This window comes from Pecten maximus, chromosome 19 (assembly GCF_902652985.1).
Source record: "Pecten maximus chromosome 19, xPecMax1.1, whole genome shotgun sequence".
In the NCBI taxonomy this organism is placed as follows: Eukaryota; Metazoa; Mollusca; class Bivalvia; order Pectinida; family Pectinidae; genus Pecten; species Pecten maximus.
The window spans coordinates 30,296,591-30,317,598 of NC_047033.1; the positions used below are offsets into that span (position 1 = coordinate 30,296,591).

At 39.9% G+C, this 21,008-nt stretch overlaps 1 protein-coding gene across 2 annotated transcripts; it reads right to left on the reverse strand.

Annotated features, from left to right (window-relative positions):
• Window positions 1–7,963: 7,963 nt before the first annotated feature.
• Window positions 7,964–14,975, reverse strand: LOC117317328 (zinc finger protein 239-like). 2 transcript variants are annotated; one of them, XM_033872127.1, is made up of 3 exons: window positions 14,885–14,975; window positions 10,970–12,447; window positions 7,964–10,774 (listed from the first exon to the last, which is right to left on the reverse strand). In XM_033872127.1, the coding sequence occupies exon 2, from the start codon at window positions 12,058–12,060 to the stop codon at window positions 10,987–10,989; it is 1,074 nt and encodes a 357-aa protein (XP_033728018.1). In that variant the 5' UTR covers window positions 12,061–12,447; window positions 14,885–14,975; the 3' UTR covers window positions 7,964–10,774; window positions 10,970–10,986. The 2 variants fall into 2 exon arrangements, with proteins under 2 accessions (XP_033728018.1, XP_033728017.1); XM_033872126.1 differs by having other exon boundaries at window positions 7,964–12,447.
• Between the last annotated feature and the right edge of the window lie 6,033 nt (window positions 14,976–21,008).

Sequence of the window (21,008 nt, forward strand, 5' to 3'; positions counted from 1 at the left end):
TCATATCTGAAAAACAGAAACAGAATTGGTTAAGAAATAAAAAACAAAAGGAGATCCAATAATCAATAAAATTTATAGTTTTTGAAGTCTTAAACACTACATAAAATTCTGATGAGTTTCAAAACAAAGGCCAAATGGGCCCGAATCGCTCACCTGTTATCCAGGGATCCTTTTCATACATAAAAAATAATTAAGAACAAGTTTATAAGAGACCATTGAATCTCACGGGCTGGGAGTTATTTGAAAAGGTGTCTTTTAAATATTTTGGCCAATTTTAAACCTTTCAAACTTACATTATAATCAAGGTCATTCATTTAAACAGATTTTCTAGCATTCGTCCAAGAACGCTTCAAGTCAGATATAAAGTATCTGGACCTTTCAGTTATTGAAAATAAGTCATAAAAATATTTCAGTCTATTTGACTGCCCTCATCTTGAAAGGTCAATGTCATTCATTTGAACAAACTTGGTAGCCCTTCACCCCTGCATGCTACAGGCCTAATAATTGGTCTTTGGGCCTCTACCTTATTGAGAAAAAATTGATTAAACATATTAGCCTATTTCACCGTGGTGAGCTTAAATGAAGGACAGGTCATTCATTTGAACAAACTGGTAGCCCTTCACCTTAGCATGCTACAGACCCAATATCAATCTCTGAGCCTCTTGGTTATGCCCAATATCAAATCTCTGAGCCTCTTGGTTATTGAGAAGTCTTTAAGCATTTCAGCCTATTTGACCCATGTGACCTTAAATGTAGATCAAGGTCATTAATTTGAAAAAAAAAGACTTTGTACCCCTTCATGCTAGCATGCAACAGACCCAATATCAAGTCCCTGGGTATCTTGGTTATTTAGAAGAAGTCATTTGAAGATTTTAGCCTATCTGATCACTGCTACCTTGAATGAAGGTCAGAGTCAGTCATTTGAAAAAACTTGGTAGCCCTTCACCCTAGCATGCTACAGGCCAAATATCAAGTCCCTGAGCCTCTTGGTTATTGAGAAACAGATATTCGAATATTTTAGCCTATTTGACCGATGTGACATTGAATGAAGGTCAAGGTCATTTATTTTAACAAACTTACAAAGCCCTTTATAATTACCCTAGCCTGCTACAGGCCATATATCAAGTCTCTTGGTTATTGAGAAGTTGATTGAATACTAAAGCCTTTTTGACCCATGTTACCTTGGATGAAGATCAAGGTAATTCATTTGAACAAATTTAGTAGCCCTTCACCCCAGCATACTACAGACTCAATATCAACTCCCAGGGCCCCTTGATTATTGAGAAGTTAAGAAGTTGTTTGAAGATTATAGCCTATTTGACCTATATGACATTAAATGGTCAAGGTGATTCATTTGAATAAACATGGTAGCCTAGGCCTTCACCCTAGCATTCTACAGGCCAAATATCAAGTCCCTGAGGCTTTTGGTGATTGAGAAGAAGTTGCTTGAAGATTTTAGTCTATTTTACCCATGTGACCTTGAATGAAGGTTAAGGTCATTTATTTTAACAATGTTGTTAGCCCTTTCTCCCAGGATAATACAGCCCAAATATCAAGTCCCTTGCCCTCCTGGTTATTGGGGAGAAGTTGTTTAAATGACAAAGTTGATGCCAGACAGACGGCCCGACAGACGAAGGACATAAATGAACAACTCTGATCATGACTCAACTAGTTGTACAATAGTCCAACAGTTTGGAACGCATTAACGACAACGGCCTACTGGCCCCTACTGGCCATCTCCCAATCCCCTCCCCACATAATCCCTTCCCAAACCTTTTGTCACAGCACATTTCACAAAACACCTTATACTGCTTGCACTCGGGTCCAAAGCCATATTATACAGTTGAGTGTAGACTAAAGGTTACACAAAGTGCACTCGGAGTGCACTCCGTTTGGACTCGGAGTGCACTCCGTTTGGACTCCAGGTAAACTTGGAGTGCACTCGGAGTGCACTCCGAGTTTACCTGGAGTCCTATCAGGCCCCAATCCTACCTGGGTCCACATGTATCACAATATTCCTAGTAGACTAAACAAATGTTAATAGTAATATTAAAAGAAAAAAAGTAATTTGTAAAAATCTATTTATTTATGTGTAAATTATATTAAAAGCATCAAAGTATTAACATATATATGATATAGTCTGATTATAGAACTGGGGTAGGCATGCATATGGTGTCTTATAGGACTCCAGGTAGACTCGGAGTCCACTTGGAGTGCACTCCAAGTTTACCTGGAGTCCAAACGGAGTGCACTCCAAGTCCAAATGGAGTGCACTCGGAGTGCACTTGGGTGTAACCTTTAGTCTACACTCATTGACTCAACTGTAGGTGCACCTATATGCATAGCTGCGATGACGTAGCTCTGAAGGACGGACGGAAGATTTCTGACAGATGGTGGTCGTGGAACGGAGTGAAGGCAGGGTATTATTCGTTCTACTATATGTATTGAAAGACGAGGCTAATACCTATGCTCACACACCTGTAGGTCGTTTGTCAAACGACAGTCAGTTATGATCACCAGCCTAATTTTCCTCTGGCTCTGGTCTGGTACCGGTGTCAGAAAAATCGGGCTCGACACTCTAGGCTGTTTGTTTATGCAGACTAAAATGATATTGACGGACCTGGAAATGTGAATACAAGCCGCGGGAGTCTTTGCCAAGGCTCGTCTGAAATCAATATAAAATCGCCAGGTCCGTCTTTATTTCATAAACGAAAAACACCGGTCAAACTTGACCAGCCGTTTGGACCGCAAAAACTAAATGGCCCTGCTGATGTTGCGGCCAGAGGTTTTTGGCGGTTCTAAGCAGATATGTACAGAAAATTGTTGTTTGAACGTCATAACAATAGTCACAAGAATAGTTCGCTGTGATATCATAAACAATATACAGATACCTGTCTTTCGTAGTTAAGTTAATAGGCATATTATAAACCCTCTCCACAGAACAGTGCAATACGAAATGTTGTTGTATACAACCATGATCGGTCGTAGTCGTCCTGGCGCTTTTTAGCTCTCTGGACGGAGTCCAGGAGAGCTTACGCAGTCATTCTCATGTTTTTGCCGGAAGTAGAATTATTAAAAGTTTGTGGACAGAGGATATCAGAAACAGTGGGACTGTCAGAATGGATTTCAAGACACATGATTGGGGTCGACACGAACTAGATTTGACAAGAAATTTGAGTTGTTAAATGATTTCATTTTTGAGTAATCGTCAATTAACGGTGTCATTTTGGACATTCTCGGTGTCACAGGGACATGCCGAACGTTATTCTGAGGAGTTATGAGGCAAAGTTCCTATATCAACCCACTGTAATGTGTATATAACAATGTGCTGCAACACACGTATCCCTGTGACGCTGCAAAAATTTGCTGCTATGCGTGTTACATTATATACATTATGTCGTCTGCTACAGTGTACAGGGTGTCTCGCGAAGCTTCTTAGTAGTTCCAATTGTTTATCTTCTCTCATAATAATAACTTAATTTCTTGAAAGCATGGGAATGGAGCCCTATCTTTAAATCGGCAAAAGTTCCGGCCTATCACAAGGAGACTTGACACGAACACACCGCAGCCTCCCAAAACACACATATGCACTCACCACACTCATACATGTCGCACGCACGGGAGGCCGTCCTTAAATGACCTTAGATGTTAATAGGACGTTAAACAAAATAAACCAAACCAAACCAAACCAGAGCTATTACTTAGTATTTGAAATATGTCCTGTTACCCAGTGTATAGCTTTAAATCACTAATACATGTAACTGTTGACAAATGTGTTTTGGGTATAAAATGTACCATGTGTAAATATGGTAAATATCAGAAAACTTGTGATAATTTAAATCAAATTTGGAGAGAATATAGGTTTCTAATTGATTATAGTCATATGCATATATATTGATGATTTGTATTATGTAGTGATAATGTGCAAGCTGAAAGTATGTCGCATTGGTACTATATTGATGACCAATTTGACATGTGACCTTTGGTGACTAATAAATGAATAACATTTCTCTAGTCATATACATCGGAAAACAGTGAAAATATTATGAGATGAAACAGGAAACAATTCTCAAAATTTCATTTGAAACGATCAATACACAAAGTCAGGAAAATTCATTGAAAAAGTTGAAAATACAGAGAATATATAGCAAAATTAAAAAAAAATAAGACTGAAATTCGCAAGGAACTGTATATACAAACAAGCTGGATTTCTAATCAACGTCCAGAGAGCTACGAGGCCATTGGCCTCTTGTTTGTGGTAGTGGGACATACTAAAGTTAGAAGATAAAGCTCCATACAACCGTATTTTGCCCGGAGTGGGACACATTATCTTTATTACTATCTTTTTTTTACCTACTGACGGACATTAAATCATCTCTTCATCTATTCATATTCATAAAAGGATCTTAAAATATTCCAACAAATTCGACCGCTTTACAATTGAAAGTAGATCAAGGTTATTCATGTGAAAACTTGCTTTTCTTAAATCTTGTCAGCTGAAAGACTGTAAAAGCGAATGTAAAACCAGTTAAATCAATCATTCCTTCAATGCACCATGCTACCGGGAAATTATCATTCACTTACTCTCTTTTGGTTAATAAGAAGTCGTTTGAAGATATAATATTAATACACTTGACCCTATAAGATGGTTAAGGTGATACATTTAAACAAAATTAGTACAATAGCCCTTCATCATAGCATGCTCCTGGGCGAAATTGCTTCAAGGAAAAAAATGTTGATACTAGACAGACCATGGATGTTGCAGCACAACATCATATCCTTACTTGACCTTCATATATGCGAGCTAATAATAGCGAAGTTCCTATTTGTAAATTCATAATGATTAATTTGCCTTTGTTGTCAAAATGAAGGCAACCTGGTCTCATCATCATACAGCTAGGAGGGTAAATACAAGACAGACAAAGGACACTACGGTAAATACAAGACAGACAAGGGACACTACGGTAAATACAAGACAGACAAAGGACGCCACGGTAAATACAAGACAGACAAAGGACACCATGGTAAATACAAGACAGACAAAGGACACCACGGTAAATACAAGACAGACAAAGGACGCCACGGTAAATACAAGACAGACAAAGGACACCATGGTAAATACAAGACAGACAAAGGACGCCAAGGTTAATACAAGACAGACAAAGGACACCATGGTAAATACAAGACAGACAAAGGACACCATGGTAAATACAAGACAGACAAAGGACACCACGGTAAATACAAGACAGACAAAGGACACTACGGTAAATACAAGACAGACAAGGGACACCACGGTAAATACAAGACAGACAAAGGACACTACGGTAAATACAAGACAGACAAGGGACACTAAGGTAAATACAAGACAGACAAGGGACACCATGGTAAATACAAGACAGACAAGGGACACCACGATAAATAAAAGACAGACAAATGACGCTACATTAAATACACGACAGACAAAAGGACACCACGGTAAATACAGGACAGACAAAGGACGCAACGGTTAATACAAGACAGACAAAGGACGCCAAGGTTAATACAAGACAGACAAAGGACGCCACGGTAAATACAAGACAGCCAAAGGATGCCACGGCAAATACAAGACAGACAAAGGATGCTGCAGTAAATACAAAACAGACAAAGGACACAACGGTTAATACAAGACAGACAAAGGACACCACGGTAAATACAAGAAAGACAAAGGACACAACGGTTAATACAAGACAGACAAAGGATGATACAGTAAATACAAGACAGACAATGGACGTCACGGTAAATACAAGACACACAAAGGATGATACAATAAATACAAGACAGACAAAGGATGATACAGTAAATACAAGACAGACAAAGGACGCCACGGTTAATACAAGACAGACATGGGACACCACAGTAAATACAAGACAAACATAGGACGCCACGGTAAATACAAGATAGACAAAGGACGCTACGATAAATACAAGACAGACAAGGAACACCACAGAAAATACAAGAAAGACAAAGGATGCTGCAGTAAATACAAGGCAGACAGAGAACACCACGGTAAATACAAGACAGACAAAGGACGCCACGGTAAATACAAGACAGACAAGGCACGCTACAGTAAATACAAGACAGACAAGGGACACCTCGGTAAATACAAGATAGACAAAGGACGTCACGGTAAATACAAGACAGACAAAGGACGCTACGGTAAATACAAGACAGACAAAGAACGCTACGGTAAATATCAGACAGACAAAGGATGCTACAGTAAATATCAGACAGACAAAGGATGCTACAGTAAATACAAGACAGACAAAGGACGCCACGGTTAATACAAGAGAGACAAGGGACACCACGGTTAATACAAGTCAGACAAGGGACACCACGGTAAATACAAGACAGACAAAGGACGCCACGGTAAATACAAGACAGACAAAGGACACCACAGTAAATAGGAAACAGACAAAGGATGCTATAGTAAATACAAGAGGCCCAATGGGCCTGTATCGCTCACCTGGCTCTACAGCAAATTTGCAGTTGATTGAGGTCATTTCTACACATACTATGCTGATAACAACTTTATTCAAATATCAGAGTAAGCTAGGTTTATTCATGTCAATATATTTTCTAGTCCTTCGTTCCAGCATACTATTGGCCTAAGATCGGGTCTTGGTGACTCTTAGCTCTGAGCATGCTACAAACAGGCCCAATATCAAGTTCCTGGGCCTCTTGGTTATTGAGAAGAAGTCGTTTGAAGATTATAACCTATTAGACCCATGTGACCTTAAATGAATGTCAAGGTTATTTATTTGAACAAACTTAAGAGCCCTTCACCCCAACATGTTACAGGCCCAATACCAAGTCCCTGGGTCTCTTGGTTATTGAGAAGAAGTCGTTTGAAGATTATAGCTTATTTGACCCATGTGACCTTGAATAAAGATCAAGGTCATTTATTTTAACAAACTTTGTAGCCCTTCATCCCAACATGCTACAGGCCCAATACCAAGTCCCTGTGCCTCTTGATTATTGAGAAGTCATTTGAAGAGTATAACCTATTTGACCCATGTGACCTTGAATGAAGGTCAAGGTCATTTATTTGAACAAACTTGTTAGCCCTTCACCCAAGCATGCTACAGGCCCAATATCAAGTCCCTGGGCCTCTTGGTTTTTGAGAAGAAGTCGTTTGAAGATTATAGCTTATTTGACCCATGTGACCTTGAATAAAGATCAAGGTCATTTATTTTAACAAACTTTGTAGCCCTTCGCCCCAACATGCTACAGGCCCAATACCAAGTACCTGGGCCTCTTGATTATTGAGAAGAAGTCATTTGAAGACTATAACCTATTTGACCCCTGTGACCTTGAATGAAGGTCAAGGTAATTTATTTGAACAAACTTGGTAGCCCTTCACCCAAGCATGCTACAGGCCCAATATGAAGTTCCTTGGCCTCTTGGTTATTGAGAAGAATACAAGAGAGACAAATGACACCACGGTAAATACAAGACAGACAAAGGACACTTTGGTAAATACAAGACAGACAAGGGACACCACGGTAAATACAAGACAGACAAAGGACACTACGGTAAATACAAGACAGACAAAGGACACCACGGTAAATACAAGACCGACAAAGCTAGGACACCATGGTAAATACTAGACAGACAAAGGACACTATGGTAAATACAAGACAGACAATGGACACCACGGTAAATACAAGACAGACAAAGGACACTATGGTAAATACAAGACAGACAATGGACACCACGGTAAATACAAGACAGACAAAGGAAGCCACGGTAAATACAAGACAGACAGACAAAGGACACCACAGTAAATACAAGAGAGACAAATGACGCTATGGTAAATACAAGACAGACAAAGAACACTATAGTATACAAAGTGTATGTTCAAGTATCTCATCTTGGTGTCAAATCTACTCAGTAGCTGAAGTAATAAATAATGCCACACATTTCATAACAGTTTCTACTTTATTGGTATGGTTAAAGTAGTTTTAATGATATTTTCAACACGTATGGCAGATAGATGATTCACATTAGAGCTTTTTTTCAGTATATCTTCATGGTATGAAAAAAAAAAAATCAAAATGATGGTCGTCATCGACCTATTAATCAGAAAAAAAATACTAGAAATAATTCCTTCATCATTTCAAACTAATTCAGTCAGCATCTAGCCAGCAATTATGATATATCTTTATCACAATTACTTCTATATCAGATAAATTATAGATCACTGGGAATGTTTTACTAACATTTATACACGTAAAATACATCAATTTAATAAACCTTACATTACATCATAAAGTAGTGGAGATTTTACCAGTGAGAAATACTAAATGGGGCAGAATGTTTGCTAATGATTTAACACCCATTTTTGAGTCTTACTCCTAGCAAGGGTACAGTTATCACTAACCTATTGAACCCAGCGGCAGCCAAAATTCCATCCTTCCTTCTGTCATTTAGGCAAGCCTCAGGGGAGATAACCACCCCGATCTAATGTTGGGACCTACTATGGCCAGAAAGAGAGATATCTTGTTCCTTTCAGATTATGGCCAACAGGGACTTTGCATACCAAACCAATGTATATATACATGTATTATTGTATCAAGAGTAATAACTCCCGAGAAGAGAAAACAGGACAAGATTTCTTAAAAAAAAAAGTTTATATATATTAATGGGTTGTGAATCACAATTTATCATATATCAATGTAAACATGTAAGGAAAAGGTTCAATCTTTCCAATGAGTCTTCACACAAAGACATAAGCTCACCAAGACATTGGCTAAGTATTGAGTAGGTTTTGATGACAAATTCGAAAACGTAAGTAGATTACACTAGGTAGACATATCTGGTGGAATGTGAACCTGCATGCATGATATGGTTGTTAATTATAATGAGTAGCTCTAGCAATGAAGGGAGTTATTACTATGTAACCTTGATACTTTAATACACGTACACACACACATACTTATAGAGTCTAGTAAGTAATAACAACGATATATATGGTCCAATATAGGTACTGGATCCTAGCAAACAGATATTCGCTGGATGCGTTTCACTAGAAATAGATAATTATAATTGGTCATGTACGTATATACATATACAGTTATGTATATGTATATATATGGAATATAGGCTTGGAATTTGAGCCAGGTTCCTGCCATTTCACTCCATTCACCATTTTGGCCAGATTAGAGAGTCAGACACAATGCCAATTACATATGTAACTCAAAAGGGAGTTCAATGTCCCTTTAGAATCTATAAATTACAGTGTAGAATTTTACAATCTGGCACATCTACCAAGGGATATAATATAATTTCTCCTTTAACATACTGTTTATGATCAAGTCACAAGGGGAGAACATTCCTCCGTAAATTTCAATTTTAGGTCCAGCCCCAAGGGGAGATAACCCTAATTTTTGGTCCTACCCCTACATTCTAGGAGATATCCTCATTAATTTTTAGGTCCAGCCCCAAGGGGAGATAACCCTATTTTTTGGCCCTGCCCCTACATTCTAGGAGATATCCTCATTAATTTTTAGGTCCAGCCCCAAGGGGAGATAACCCTAATTTTTGGCCCTGCCCCTACATTCTAGAAGATATCCTCATTAATTTTTAGGTCCAGCCCCAAGGGGAGATAACCCTAATTTTTGGTCCTGCCCCTACATTCTAGGAGATATTCTCATCAATATTTGGGTCCAGACCCTGGGGAGATAATCCTTATTATTCCTGCCCCCTACAGCCCAAGAAATAAATCCTCATTAATTTTTAGGTCCAGCCCCAAGGGGAGATAACCCTAATTTTTGGTCCTGCCCCTTCATTCTAGGAGATATCCTCAGTAATATTTGGGTCCAGCCCCTGGGGAGATAACCCTAATTTTTTCCCTATGGGAAAATAATTCATCCTTTAAATTTGAGCCAAGCTCCTAGGTGAAATAAAGCTTCATTAACCTTTTGATCCAGTCCCTAGAAGAGATAAATTCTCATTGATTTTTGAGTCCAGCTCCGAAAGGAGAGACAACATTTTAACAATTCATAACTATAACCACTGCTTTCCTATACACACATTTTATGATGCTATAGAGCAGGGATCTTGACCACCAACTCCCTAACCCTGGCATCCCTCTTATGAGATGCTCTAGCTCTGGAATAGAAGTCAGCCCAGGTCCCCAACCTCTGACATCCCTCTAATGAGAGGGTCTGGAACAGGAGTGAACCCAGGTCCCTAACCGTGACATCCCTCCGTTGACTTTATTCAAATATCAGAGTATATATATATACATAGGCTAGGTTAACGTTTATTTCATGCCAATAAATTATCTAGTCCTTTATACCAGTATACTATTGGCCATATATCAGGGTCCTATATATTTGATCCCTAGGACCTTGAACGTAGATAAATCATTTTGAACAAAGTTTGGTAGCCCTGCATCCCAGCATGATATACAGGCCAAATATTAGGTCCATTGGGTAATGATACAGTATATGTACCGGTACTTATTAGCAGGTTATTTCATCCTATATAGCATATATATATATATGTTCTCAAAACATTTCCATGATCATGATCAAAAGTGAAACATTAAGTATATATATATGTATAGGAATTTCCTGACTGAGCTGGCATGATAATGTTCTCTGATAAATACATGGAAATTTACAAAGCTTACCGGGTATACAATCTGGACATTGTTATCACTTTATATATATAGCTATATAGCAGAGTCATTTAAAAACATTAAAGTAGGTCATTCTGAGATTACAGTGACCTACTTTTTATGTCAGCTATGAAGTTGGCATGTACATAAGTAGGTCATTCTGAGATTACAGTGACCTACTTTTTATGTCAGCTATGAAGTTGGCATGTACATATGTAGGTCATTCTGAGATTACAGTGACCTACTTTTTATGTCAGCTATGAAGTTGGCATGTACATATGTAGGTCATTCTGAGATTACAGTGACCTATATAGCTACTTTTCCTACTCCTGAGGAGATTGCTCTACACAAAAGCTGGAGTCCTCAGGCTCGCACTCAATTGTTACTGGTTTCTCCCTGGTATGTATCCTGATATGAGTCCGTAGATTAGCTGCTTGAGTAAAACCTTTGCCACACACTTCACACTCAAACGGATTCTCCCCTGCGTGTATTCTGATATGAGTTTGTAGGTATGCACCCTTACAAAACGCCTTCCCACAGACGTAACACTTGTATGGCTTCTCTCTTGTGTGTGTCCTGGTGTGTGTCCGCAGGTTCGATGCAGCGGTGAATCCCTTCCCACAAACCTCACACTTGTAAGGTCTCTCACCTGTGTGAGTCCGGAAGTGTCTTTGTAAACTGGATGCAGCAGTGAACATCTTATTACAAACGTCACAAATGTACGGTCTCTCTCCGGTATGTATCCTTACATGTACTTGTAGGCTCGACGCGTCGCTAAACGCCTTCCCACAGACGTCACATTTATAAGGCTTCTCTCCCGTATGCGTCCTGATGTGTGTCTGTAGGTTTGCAGCCTGACTAAATCCTTTCCCACAGACATCACACTTGTATGGCTTCTCACCCGTATGTGTTCTGATGTGAATCCGTAGACCATACGCTTTGATGAAGTTTTTACCACAAATGTCACATGTATGACACGCCTCTCCTGTGTGGGTCATGATGTGTTCCCGAACTTGACACGCCTCTTTGAACTCTTTACCACAGAAATCACACGCATATGGCTTCTGTTCCATGTGCGTCCTAAGGTGTTTTTTGAGATGAGATGCCTCTTTAAACTGCTTTCCGCAGACATCACATTTGTACGGTTTTTCCCCGGTGTGTGTCCTGAGGTGGCCTTGTAAGTGGGAAGGCTCCTTGAATTTCTTGCCACAAATTTCACATCCGTGTGGTTTCTCACCTGTGTGTGTTCTGTTATGTCTTTGAAGCTTGGATAAGTAGCTAAACTCTTTACCACAGATCTCACACTTACATGGCTTGTCTCCTGTCCGGACAGGCTTTTGAAAGCTTTGTACCGAGTCCATCTCAGTCTCAGGGACATCAGTCATGTTTAGGTCCATGTTTGTAAACTTTCGAAGAAAACTCTAATCCACACTTAACAGTACATCGTGTATTCAGATTTTAATCCTCTCTTCTAAATCCTGTAAACTCTTGATCTTGTTTGAATTAGTCAGTTTAAAAAAATCCTGTTTATAATCACCCACAGCCAAAATCTTAACCCTTTTAAGAGACATTGAGCCTTCTAAGATATTTGTAGGCTGTTTATCCTTCATCACAATCATACCTTTCTAATAACAGATATATTGCGTGTCCCTGTATGTATCCTCGCAAAATTTTCAGGTAAGAAATTTCTGTTTTTAAAAGTTATTTATTTTTGAAGACTTGATGTTTTCGGTCCATTGTTAGCCGTGTGCTCCTAAATATCTGAACATCTCATGATCAGCATTCTGTAACAGAAAGGAACGCAAAATATTACAATAAATTTAATCAATTATTACATCAATCAGCAAGTTACTAGAAACATTATTGTGTATAAATAAGTAAATATTACTGTAGCATTATCTCAACCAGAATTGCTTCTGGGCCTAAATTCGTGAAATCATGCATGCTCAAATACTTAATTTGTGCTGATCATGAGGCTTAAATACTTTTGGTGATTAAATCTTATATCCAAATTAATATTTTTCAATTACTTGAAGGAATTACAGAAAGACTTCATCTTCAGTGAGTTATTTTCGTTTTTGAGGTTTGAGCTTTTCATTTAAACCGCTAGTTCCTGATATTGAGTTAAAAGAAAGCTAGGTGCAGTACAGATTTCAATGCTTTAACATGTACATTGCACTGAAGAAAAATAAAACAGCTGTCCCCATAACACCTTCAAATACCTAAACTTGCTGGTGGTCGGAGGTGTTTAAGTCCCCGTCAGGTTGATGCATTTTTCTTCTCCTGACTATACATATATAACCCTGGTATATATATACTTACTAGACCCAATATTTAGACACACTTGTACTATATGTGTAATATCATAGGGTTTCCCTACCAGACATGGTGTCAGGGCTAAAGGAAACACTAATATATACTGATATAAGTTATATATCGGTCTCCTTCTAGACTTTGCTAAAGAGTTTTTCCCATTAGTTTTGGAGTATGTATCCCTACAGTAATCCAGGGGTCTGTGTTTTGACTCCAACGTACCAAGGAGGCAAATTGGCCCCTATGAAAGGACAGGGGAAAATAATGGCAAAAAAAAAGAGAGAAAAATTCAGTTTTATTTGCCCTCATCCACTTATATAGAACTACTATTCAAACAAATATTCATACCCTGCCTATATATATATACACTGCACTCTGACGTTGACCATCAGTCAGAAATTGTCCATAGGTACATTATCACAGCTAAATTATTGCATGCATTTTGTCCCATTACTATGGGGCGCCGTTTCACTATTTATTCCCATTTGGTGATATCACCTATTCAAATGAGTGATATCACCTATTCGTTTCATTAAGTGATATCACCCATTCGAATAGGTGATATCACTCATTCGAATAGGTGATATCACTTAATGAAACAAATAGGTGACATCACCAATTCGAATAGGTGAAATCACTTAGGAATTTTATAAGTGATATCACCTATTCCAATTGGTGATATCACCTATTCGTTTCATTAAGTGATATCACTTATTTGAAAAATGAATTGGTGATATCACCTATTCGAATAGGTGATATCACTGATTGAATAGGTAATATCACTGATTGAATAGGTGATATCACCTATTCAAATAGCCCCATACATTACAGCAGAACTGGACCTAGTCAATCACCAGTAACCAGGTAGCTTATCAATTGGTAGAGCACCCTGCTAGTGTTCGGACGTCCCAGGTTACAACCACTGTCTGACCATGTATTTTTCCAATCCTTTTACATTTGGTGCCTATGATCAAACATTGTGTAAAAGTTCGAGGAGAAGTAGTGTGTAGCCGGCCGGGATCGAACCTGCGACCCTCGGCTTACTGGTCCGCCGCTCTACCGACTGAGCTAAAGGGAAATTCCCCCTAGCCGGAAGCTAGAAGGCGACCATACAACTATGTACAGTATTTACACTTAAAACCCGGCCTGCTACACTACTCCCTCCTTCAAACGTGTTCGCCCCCAAACACACCAACCCAGGTTCTCTCTCCAAGGAAGCCTCTTGCTTTCACTTGGAGTGGTCTGCGGCACCAATGTAAAAGTTCGAGAAGTAGTGTGCAGCCGGCTGGGATCAAACCCGCGACCCTCGGCTTAGTGGTCCGCCGCTCTACCGACTGAGCTAAAGGGAAATTCCCCCTAGCCGGAAGCTAGAAATCGACTATACAACTATGTACAGTATTTACACTTAAAACCTGGCCTGCTACACTTGTTTCAAAAGAGGTGAATACTTAACAAGGGGATACCCGAACCTGGGTTGTGTTAGGTCCACGGGGTCGAAGACTTCAAAAGGGAGGGAAGATTCTGACGGAACTGGACAGGGTCAACTGGTAGAGCATCCGGCTTGTGTTGGCAGGTCCCAGGTTCGACCCTCTGTCTGGCCATGCATTTTACCACTGGTCTTACACCATAACCATTGCTATTCCCGGGCTCAGTGGTTTATTTTCTGAATGGTGAGTGCGTTCTCATTATATGGGCTATTCCGGAACTTGGGTCATACACTGAACACAGGCGCTTGTATACCATGTACAATGTGTACATTAAATATTCTATGTTGTCGATATTGGATTTTAGCTGTAAAAAACACCCCGAACGGGGATGTTTCGGTCTTTAAATATTGATCACAGCTCGTGATTGTACGCACTCAGTCTATTCTCATATTTGGAAATAAATGTTTAACAATCAGCATACCTTCAAACCGGGCCTTCAGACTCCTAAACTGCTACAAACAGACATAATTGTTTGGATGAAATTCTTTGTGGCTGCAGTGTATCAATCGTTGTTACTTCAGCGCTTCATAAATAATCGCTGTTACTCTAGCGCTTACTTTCGAGCTGGGGACGTACTAAAGACAGAATTATCAAAACCAGGAATGTAACTTCTAGCCAATCGTATGTAATGCAACCAAACATTAGTTAAACATTGTACAGTTCACAAAAATGTATTGTGGTGTTCATCTGACGTATTTGTAACAGTACAGTGAAACTTGTATTTAGTTTTGCCTGATCTCCACTTTGAACCTGATCCCTGGTCTGTCTTTGAGTCCGAATACCGACAGAATATATAAGGATCAATATACATGTACCTGAAACTGCGACTAAGTTGTATAAAAGAGCAAACTAAATTCATTTGTCCAACAGGCCGACGGCTTTCAAGAGTCACCAAGTCAAATGATGCATCTGATGGCTGCAGAACATGTGGTACATTATGTATATATCTCCAAGGAAACATCATTAGAGATTAGAGGAATGGCAACTGTGGTATATATTCCCCTGTGGACATCATAAAAGGGATGACAGCTTCGTATATATTCCCCAGGGACATCATTAGAGGAACAACTGGGTATATATTTCCCCGGAGGCATCATTAGAGGGATGACAACTGGGTATATATTCTCCAGGGACATCATTAGAGGGATGACAACTGTGGTATATACTCCACAGGGGACATCATAAGACGGATGACAACTTGGTATATATTCCCCAGAGACATCATTAGAGGGATGACAACTGTGGTATATACTCCACAGGGGACATAATTAGACGGATGACAACTGGGTATATATTCCCCAGGAGACATCATTAGAGGGATGACAACTGGGTATATATTCCCCATGGACATCATTAGAGGGATGACAACAGGGTACATATTCCCCAGGGACATCATTAGAGGGATGACAACTGTGGTATATATTCCAATGGGACATAACTAGATGGATGACAACTGGGTTATATATTCCCACGGGACATCATTAGAGGGATGACAACTTGGTATATATTCCCCAGGGACTTCATTATAGGGATGACAACTGGGTATATATTCCCCAGGGACATCATTATAGGGATGACAACTGGGTATATATTCCCCAGGGACATCATTAGAGGGATGACAACTGGGTATATATTCCCCAGGAGACATCATTAGAGGGATGACAACTGGGTATATATTCCCCAGGGGACATCATTAGAGGGATGACAACTGGGTATATATTCCCCAGGGACATCATTAGAGGGATGACAACTGGGTATATATTCCCCAGGGACATCATAAGAGGGGTGACAACTGGGTATATATTCCCCAGGAGACATCATTAGACGGATGACAACTGGGTATATTCCCAAGGAGACATCATTATAGGGATGACAACTTTGTATATATTCCCCAGGGACATCATTAGAGGGATGACAACTGTGGTATATATTCCCCAGGGACATCATTAGAGGGATGACAACTGTGGTATATATTCCCCAGGGACATCATTAGAGGGATGACAACTGGGCAATATTCCCCAGGGGACATCATTAGAGGGATGACAACTGGGTATATTCCCAAGGAGACATCATTATAGGGATGACAACTGTGGTATATATTCCCAAGGGGACATCATTAGAGGGATGACAACTGTGGTATATATTCCCCAGGGACATCATTAGAGGGATGACAACTGTGGTATATATTCCCCAGGGGACATCATTAGAGGGATGACAACTGGGTATATATTCCCCAGGAAACACCATTATAGGGATGACAACTGGGTATATTTCCAAGGAGACATCATTATAGGGATGACAACTTTGTATATATTCCCCAGAGACATCATTAGAAGGATGACAACTGTGGTATATATTATCCAGGGGACATCATTGGAGGGATGACAACTGGGTATATATTCCCCAGGGACATCATTATAGGGATGACAACTGTGGTATATATTCCCCAGGGACATCATTAGAGGGATGACAACTGTGGTATATATTCCCCAGGGACATCATTAGAGGGATGACAACTTGGTATATATTCCCCAGGGACATCATTAGAGGGATGACAACTGTGGTATATATTCCCCAGGGATACAATTATAGGGATGACAACTGGGTTATATATTCTCCAGGAGACATCATTGGAGGGATGACAACTTTGTATATATTCCCCAGGGGACATCATTAGACGGATGACAACTTGGTATATATTCCCCAGGGACATCATTAGAGGGATGACAAATGTGGTATATATTTCCCAGGGATACAATGAGAGGGATTACAACTGGGTTATATATTCCCCAGGGACATCATTAGAGGAATGACAACTGGGTATATATTCCCCAGGGACACAATTAGAGGGATGACAACTGTGGTATATATTCTCCAGGGGACATCATTAGAGGGATGGCAACTGTGGTATATATTTCCCAGGGGACATCATTAGAGGGATGACAACTGGGTATATATACCCCAGGGACACAATTAGAGGGATGACAAATGTGGTATATATATTCCCAGGGGACATCATTAGAGGGATGACAACTGGGTATATATTCCCCAGGGACATCATTAGAGGGATGACAACTGGGTATATATTCCCAAGGAGACATCATTAGAGGGATGACAACTGGGTATATATTCCCCAGGGACATCATTAAAGGGATGACAACTGTGGTATATATTCCCCAGGGGACATCATTGTAGGGATGACAACTTTGTATATATTCCCCAGGGACATCCTTATAGGGATGACAACTTGGTATATATTCCCCAGGGACACAATTAGAAGGATGACAACTGGGTATATATTCCCCAGGGACATCATAAGAGGGGTGACAACTGTGGTATATATTCTCCAGGGACATCATTAGAGGGATGACAACTGGGTATATATTCCCCAGGAGACATCATTATAGGGATGACAACTGTGGTATATATTCTCCAGGGACATCATAAGAGGGGTGACAACTGGTCATATATTCCCCTGGGACACAATTAGAGGGATGACAACTGTGGTATATATTCCCCAGGGGACATCATTAGAGGGATGACAACTGGGTATATATTCCCAAGGGACATCATAAGAGCGATGACAACAGGGTATATATTCCCAAGGGACATCATTAGAGGGATGACAACTTGGTATATATTCCCCAGGGACATCATTAGAGGGATGACAACTGTGGTATATATTCCCCAGGGACATCATTAGAGGGATTACAACTGGGTATATATTCCCCAGGAGACATCATTATAGGGATGACAACTTGGTATATATTCCCAAGGGACATCATTATAGGGATGACAACTTGGTATATATTCCCAAGGGACATCATTATAGGGATGACAACTGGGTATATATTCCCAAGGGACATCATTAGAAGGATGACAACTGTGGTATATATTCTCCAGGGACATCATAAGACGGATGACAACTGTGGTATATATTCTCCAGGGGACATCATTAGAAGGATGACAACTAGGTATATATTCCCCAGGGACATCATTAGAGGGATGACAATTGTGGTATATATTCCCCAGGTGACATCATTAGAGTGATGACAACTGGATATATATTCCCCAGGGACATCATTAGAGGGATGACAACTGGATATATATTCCCCAGGAGACATCATTAGAGGGATGACAACTGGGTATATATTCCCCAGGGGACATCATTAGAGGGATGACAACTGTGGTATATATTCCCCAGGGGACATGGTTGAAAACATATTACAGCATACAATTATTGAATAATGAATAATAAATATGGACAGGGTGTTGGGATTTCGTGCCGCGTCCCTGTGCCTTTCTCTAGTTAGAGAATTTAGGTCGATTTCTCGATACCCATTTTCACACTGATAAAGGGAAAAGCACCGGCTGTTAGTCCAAGGCACTGACTATAGTTTAAAAAAATGGCGACAAATGAGAAGGAAAGTGAAGGTAACTCATATATTTGAGGTGATTTCCGCATTTCTGAAAGATTTCTGACATCGCGAATAGTCCCACGGAATGTCAGATGAACATTGATTTACATGTAGATACCCCCATTAGGGTGGTCTGATGACACAGTGGTAACACACTTGCCTTTCACCAAGGCGGCCGGGGTTCGATTCCCCGATCGGACGTGAAAAGGTATTGGGTCACCTGCCCGACCACGTGGGTTTCCCCGGGTACTCCGTTTTCCTCTCACGGTAAGACCCCTCGCGCGCTTCCATCCGCGCCAACAAGCGTGATTAATACAAGTTGATATAACTTGTTTCGCAATTGTTGTAAAGTAAATAAAGTTTACAAATTTAAACCCGAAATATGTTGCTGGGAACTGAGGACGAAATGGCAAATTCGACCAGTCTACTGAATTGACTCGCTCTCCAAACAGCCACAAGAGTGCTGCTTGTTCCATGAACACTTCTACACGGATAAACACGTTGGTAGTTCTAATTATCCTCGCATTAATTAGTTGTAAGTAAATTTGTCGCCAACGAGACGGACTGTTTCCAAAGCACCGACTATTATCGACAACATGATTTCCATCCAAAAACACTTTCGCCAGCACGAAATAGACATTGAATACAGACCGCTATACCAAAACAACATATACGTTTTGCTTTCAAAATATAGTTTTTAAGGAGTGTCAGATGCCCAATCCCAGCCTCCCTCAGCCCCACCCCCCTCCCATAGGAAAAAAATAATAGCCAGAGATCTTGAGCTAGCTGAAGTAAAGAAAAGGAAACCAAAAACGTGTTGTTATTTTTTTTGCCTTGTTAGAGTTTCCACGTGGCAGCCACAACAGCCATATTGCAACATGATGGTGCAATCAGGGATTTCCTGAACAACACCTATTTTAAACTTCTCAAGTTTTACCAGTGGAATTCAGCTTAAACTTTTCTGAAATGATCCTAAGATGGTCCTGACCAAGTGTAGTGTTTTTGGGGTTAGTCTGAAATCCAAGATGCCTGTGGCATCTCTTATATATGTAAAATAGTATGAAGTTAAGAAAATGGACATAACTCGTATGAGACTATGCATTCTGAAATATTGGAACTCTCCGATGTAAAAGTTAATAAAGTTGTTATGTAAAATGGATTCGCATGGATGTTGAGTTTTCCATGTGCCACGTGAATCATTGAGTTAAATCCGGAAATATAGATTCCATCCATGTACATGAAGCACGATATATGCTACATAGCCGTCATCTTACAAAAACACATCTCAAAGTTGATTATTTTTAAATTCCACCAGTGGGATTAACATCAAATTGCCTGAAATGCTCATGAAGTGGTTCTGACCAAGCATTGTTATTTTCTGGGTTGGTCAGAAATCCAAGATGGTCACCATCGGCTAACAATACCTCCATACTTACTACTGAATATAAAACTATCCTAGTGTTAGGGTCTTTAGAGTCGGATGACCGGTAAGACAAATGGGGCCTCTTGTATTTCCGTAATTGTTATCCATATTACACTTTGATGAAAAAAATTGAAATGCATCCTAGCAGAATTACTTGGAAGTATAACGTAAATTGTTTTCGCTTTGATAACTTTATGTATTCATGCACATGTACAATAGATAATACTTTACATCTGTTGACTTTGACACGTGAGCACAAGCATTGTTTCAAAATCTTGTCGTGTTATAAATATAGCGGTACTGGATTAGACTGCACACTGATGGCCAGGTAGCTCTTATGGTCAGAGCGTCTATCTAACTTTTTCTAAATACCCACGGAGGTAGTATAGGGTCTCGTGTGTGTCTTCGGGGTCGAAGACTTTGTTGAACAAGGGAGGAATGTAGCGAAATTGGATTAGGCTGCACGCAAGTGGCCAAGTAGCTCAAATGGTTAGAGAGTCTATCTAGAGTTCGGAGGTCTCGGGTTCGAGTCTCAGTCTGGTTGTTGCATTTTATCTCTCCTGTTTAACATATACCATATCTCAATATACTGTTGAGGGGACATCGGAGACCCCAATAATACAGCCTGCACGTTGATCAAAGAAGGCAACTCAAACTGGACCCCTTGAATAATCGTGGATTTCCTTCCGTATTTGCTATTTAGG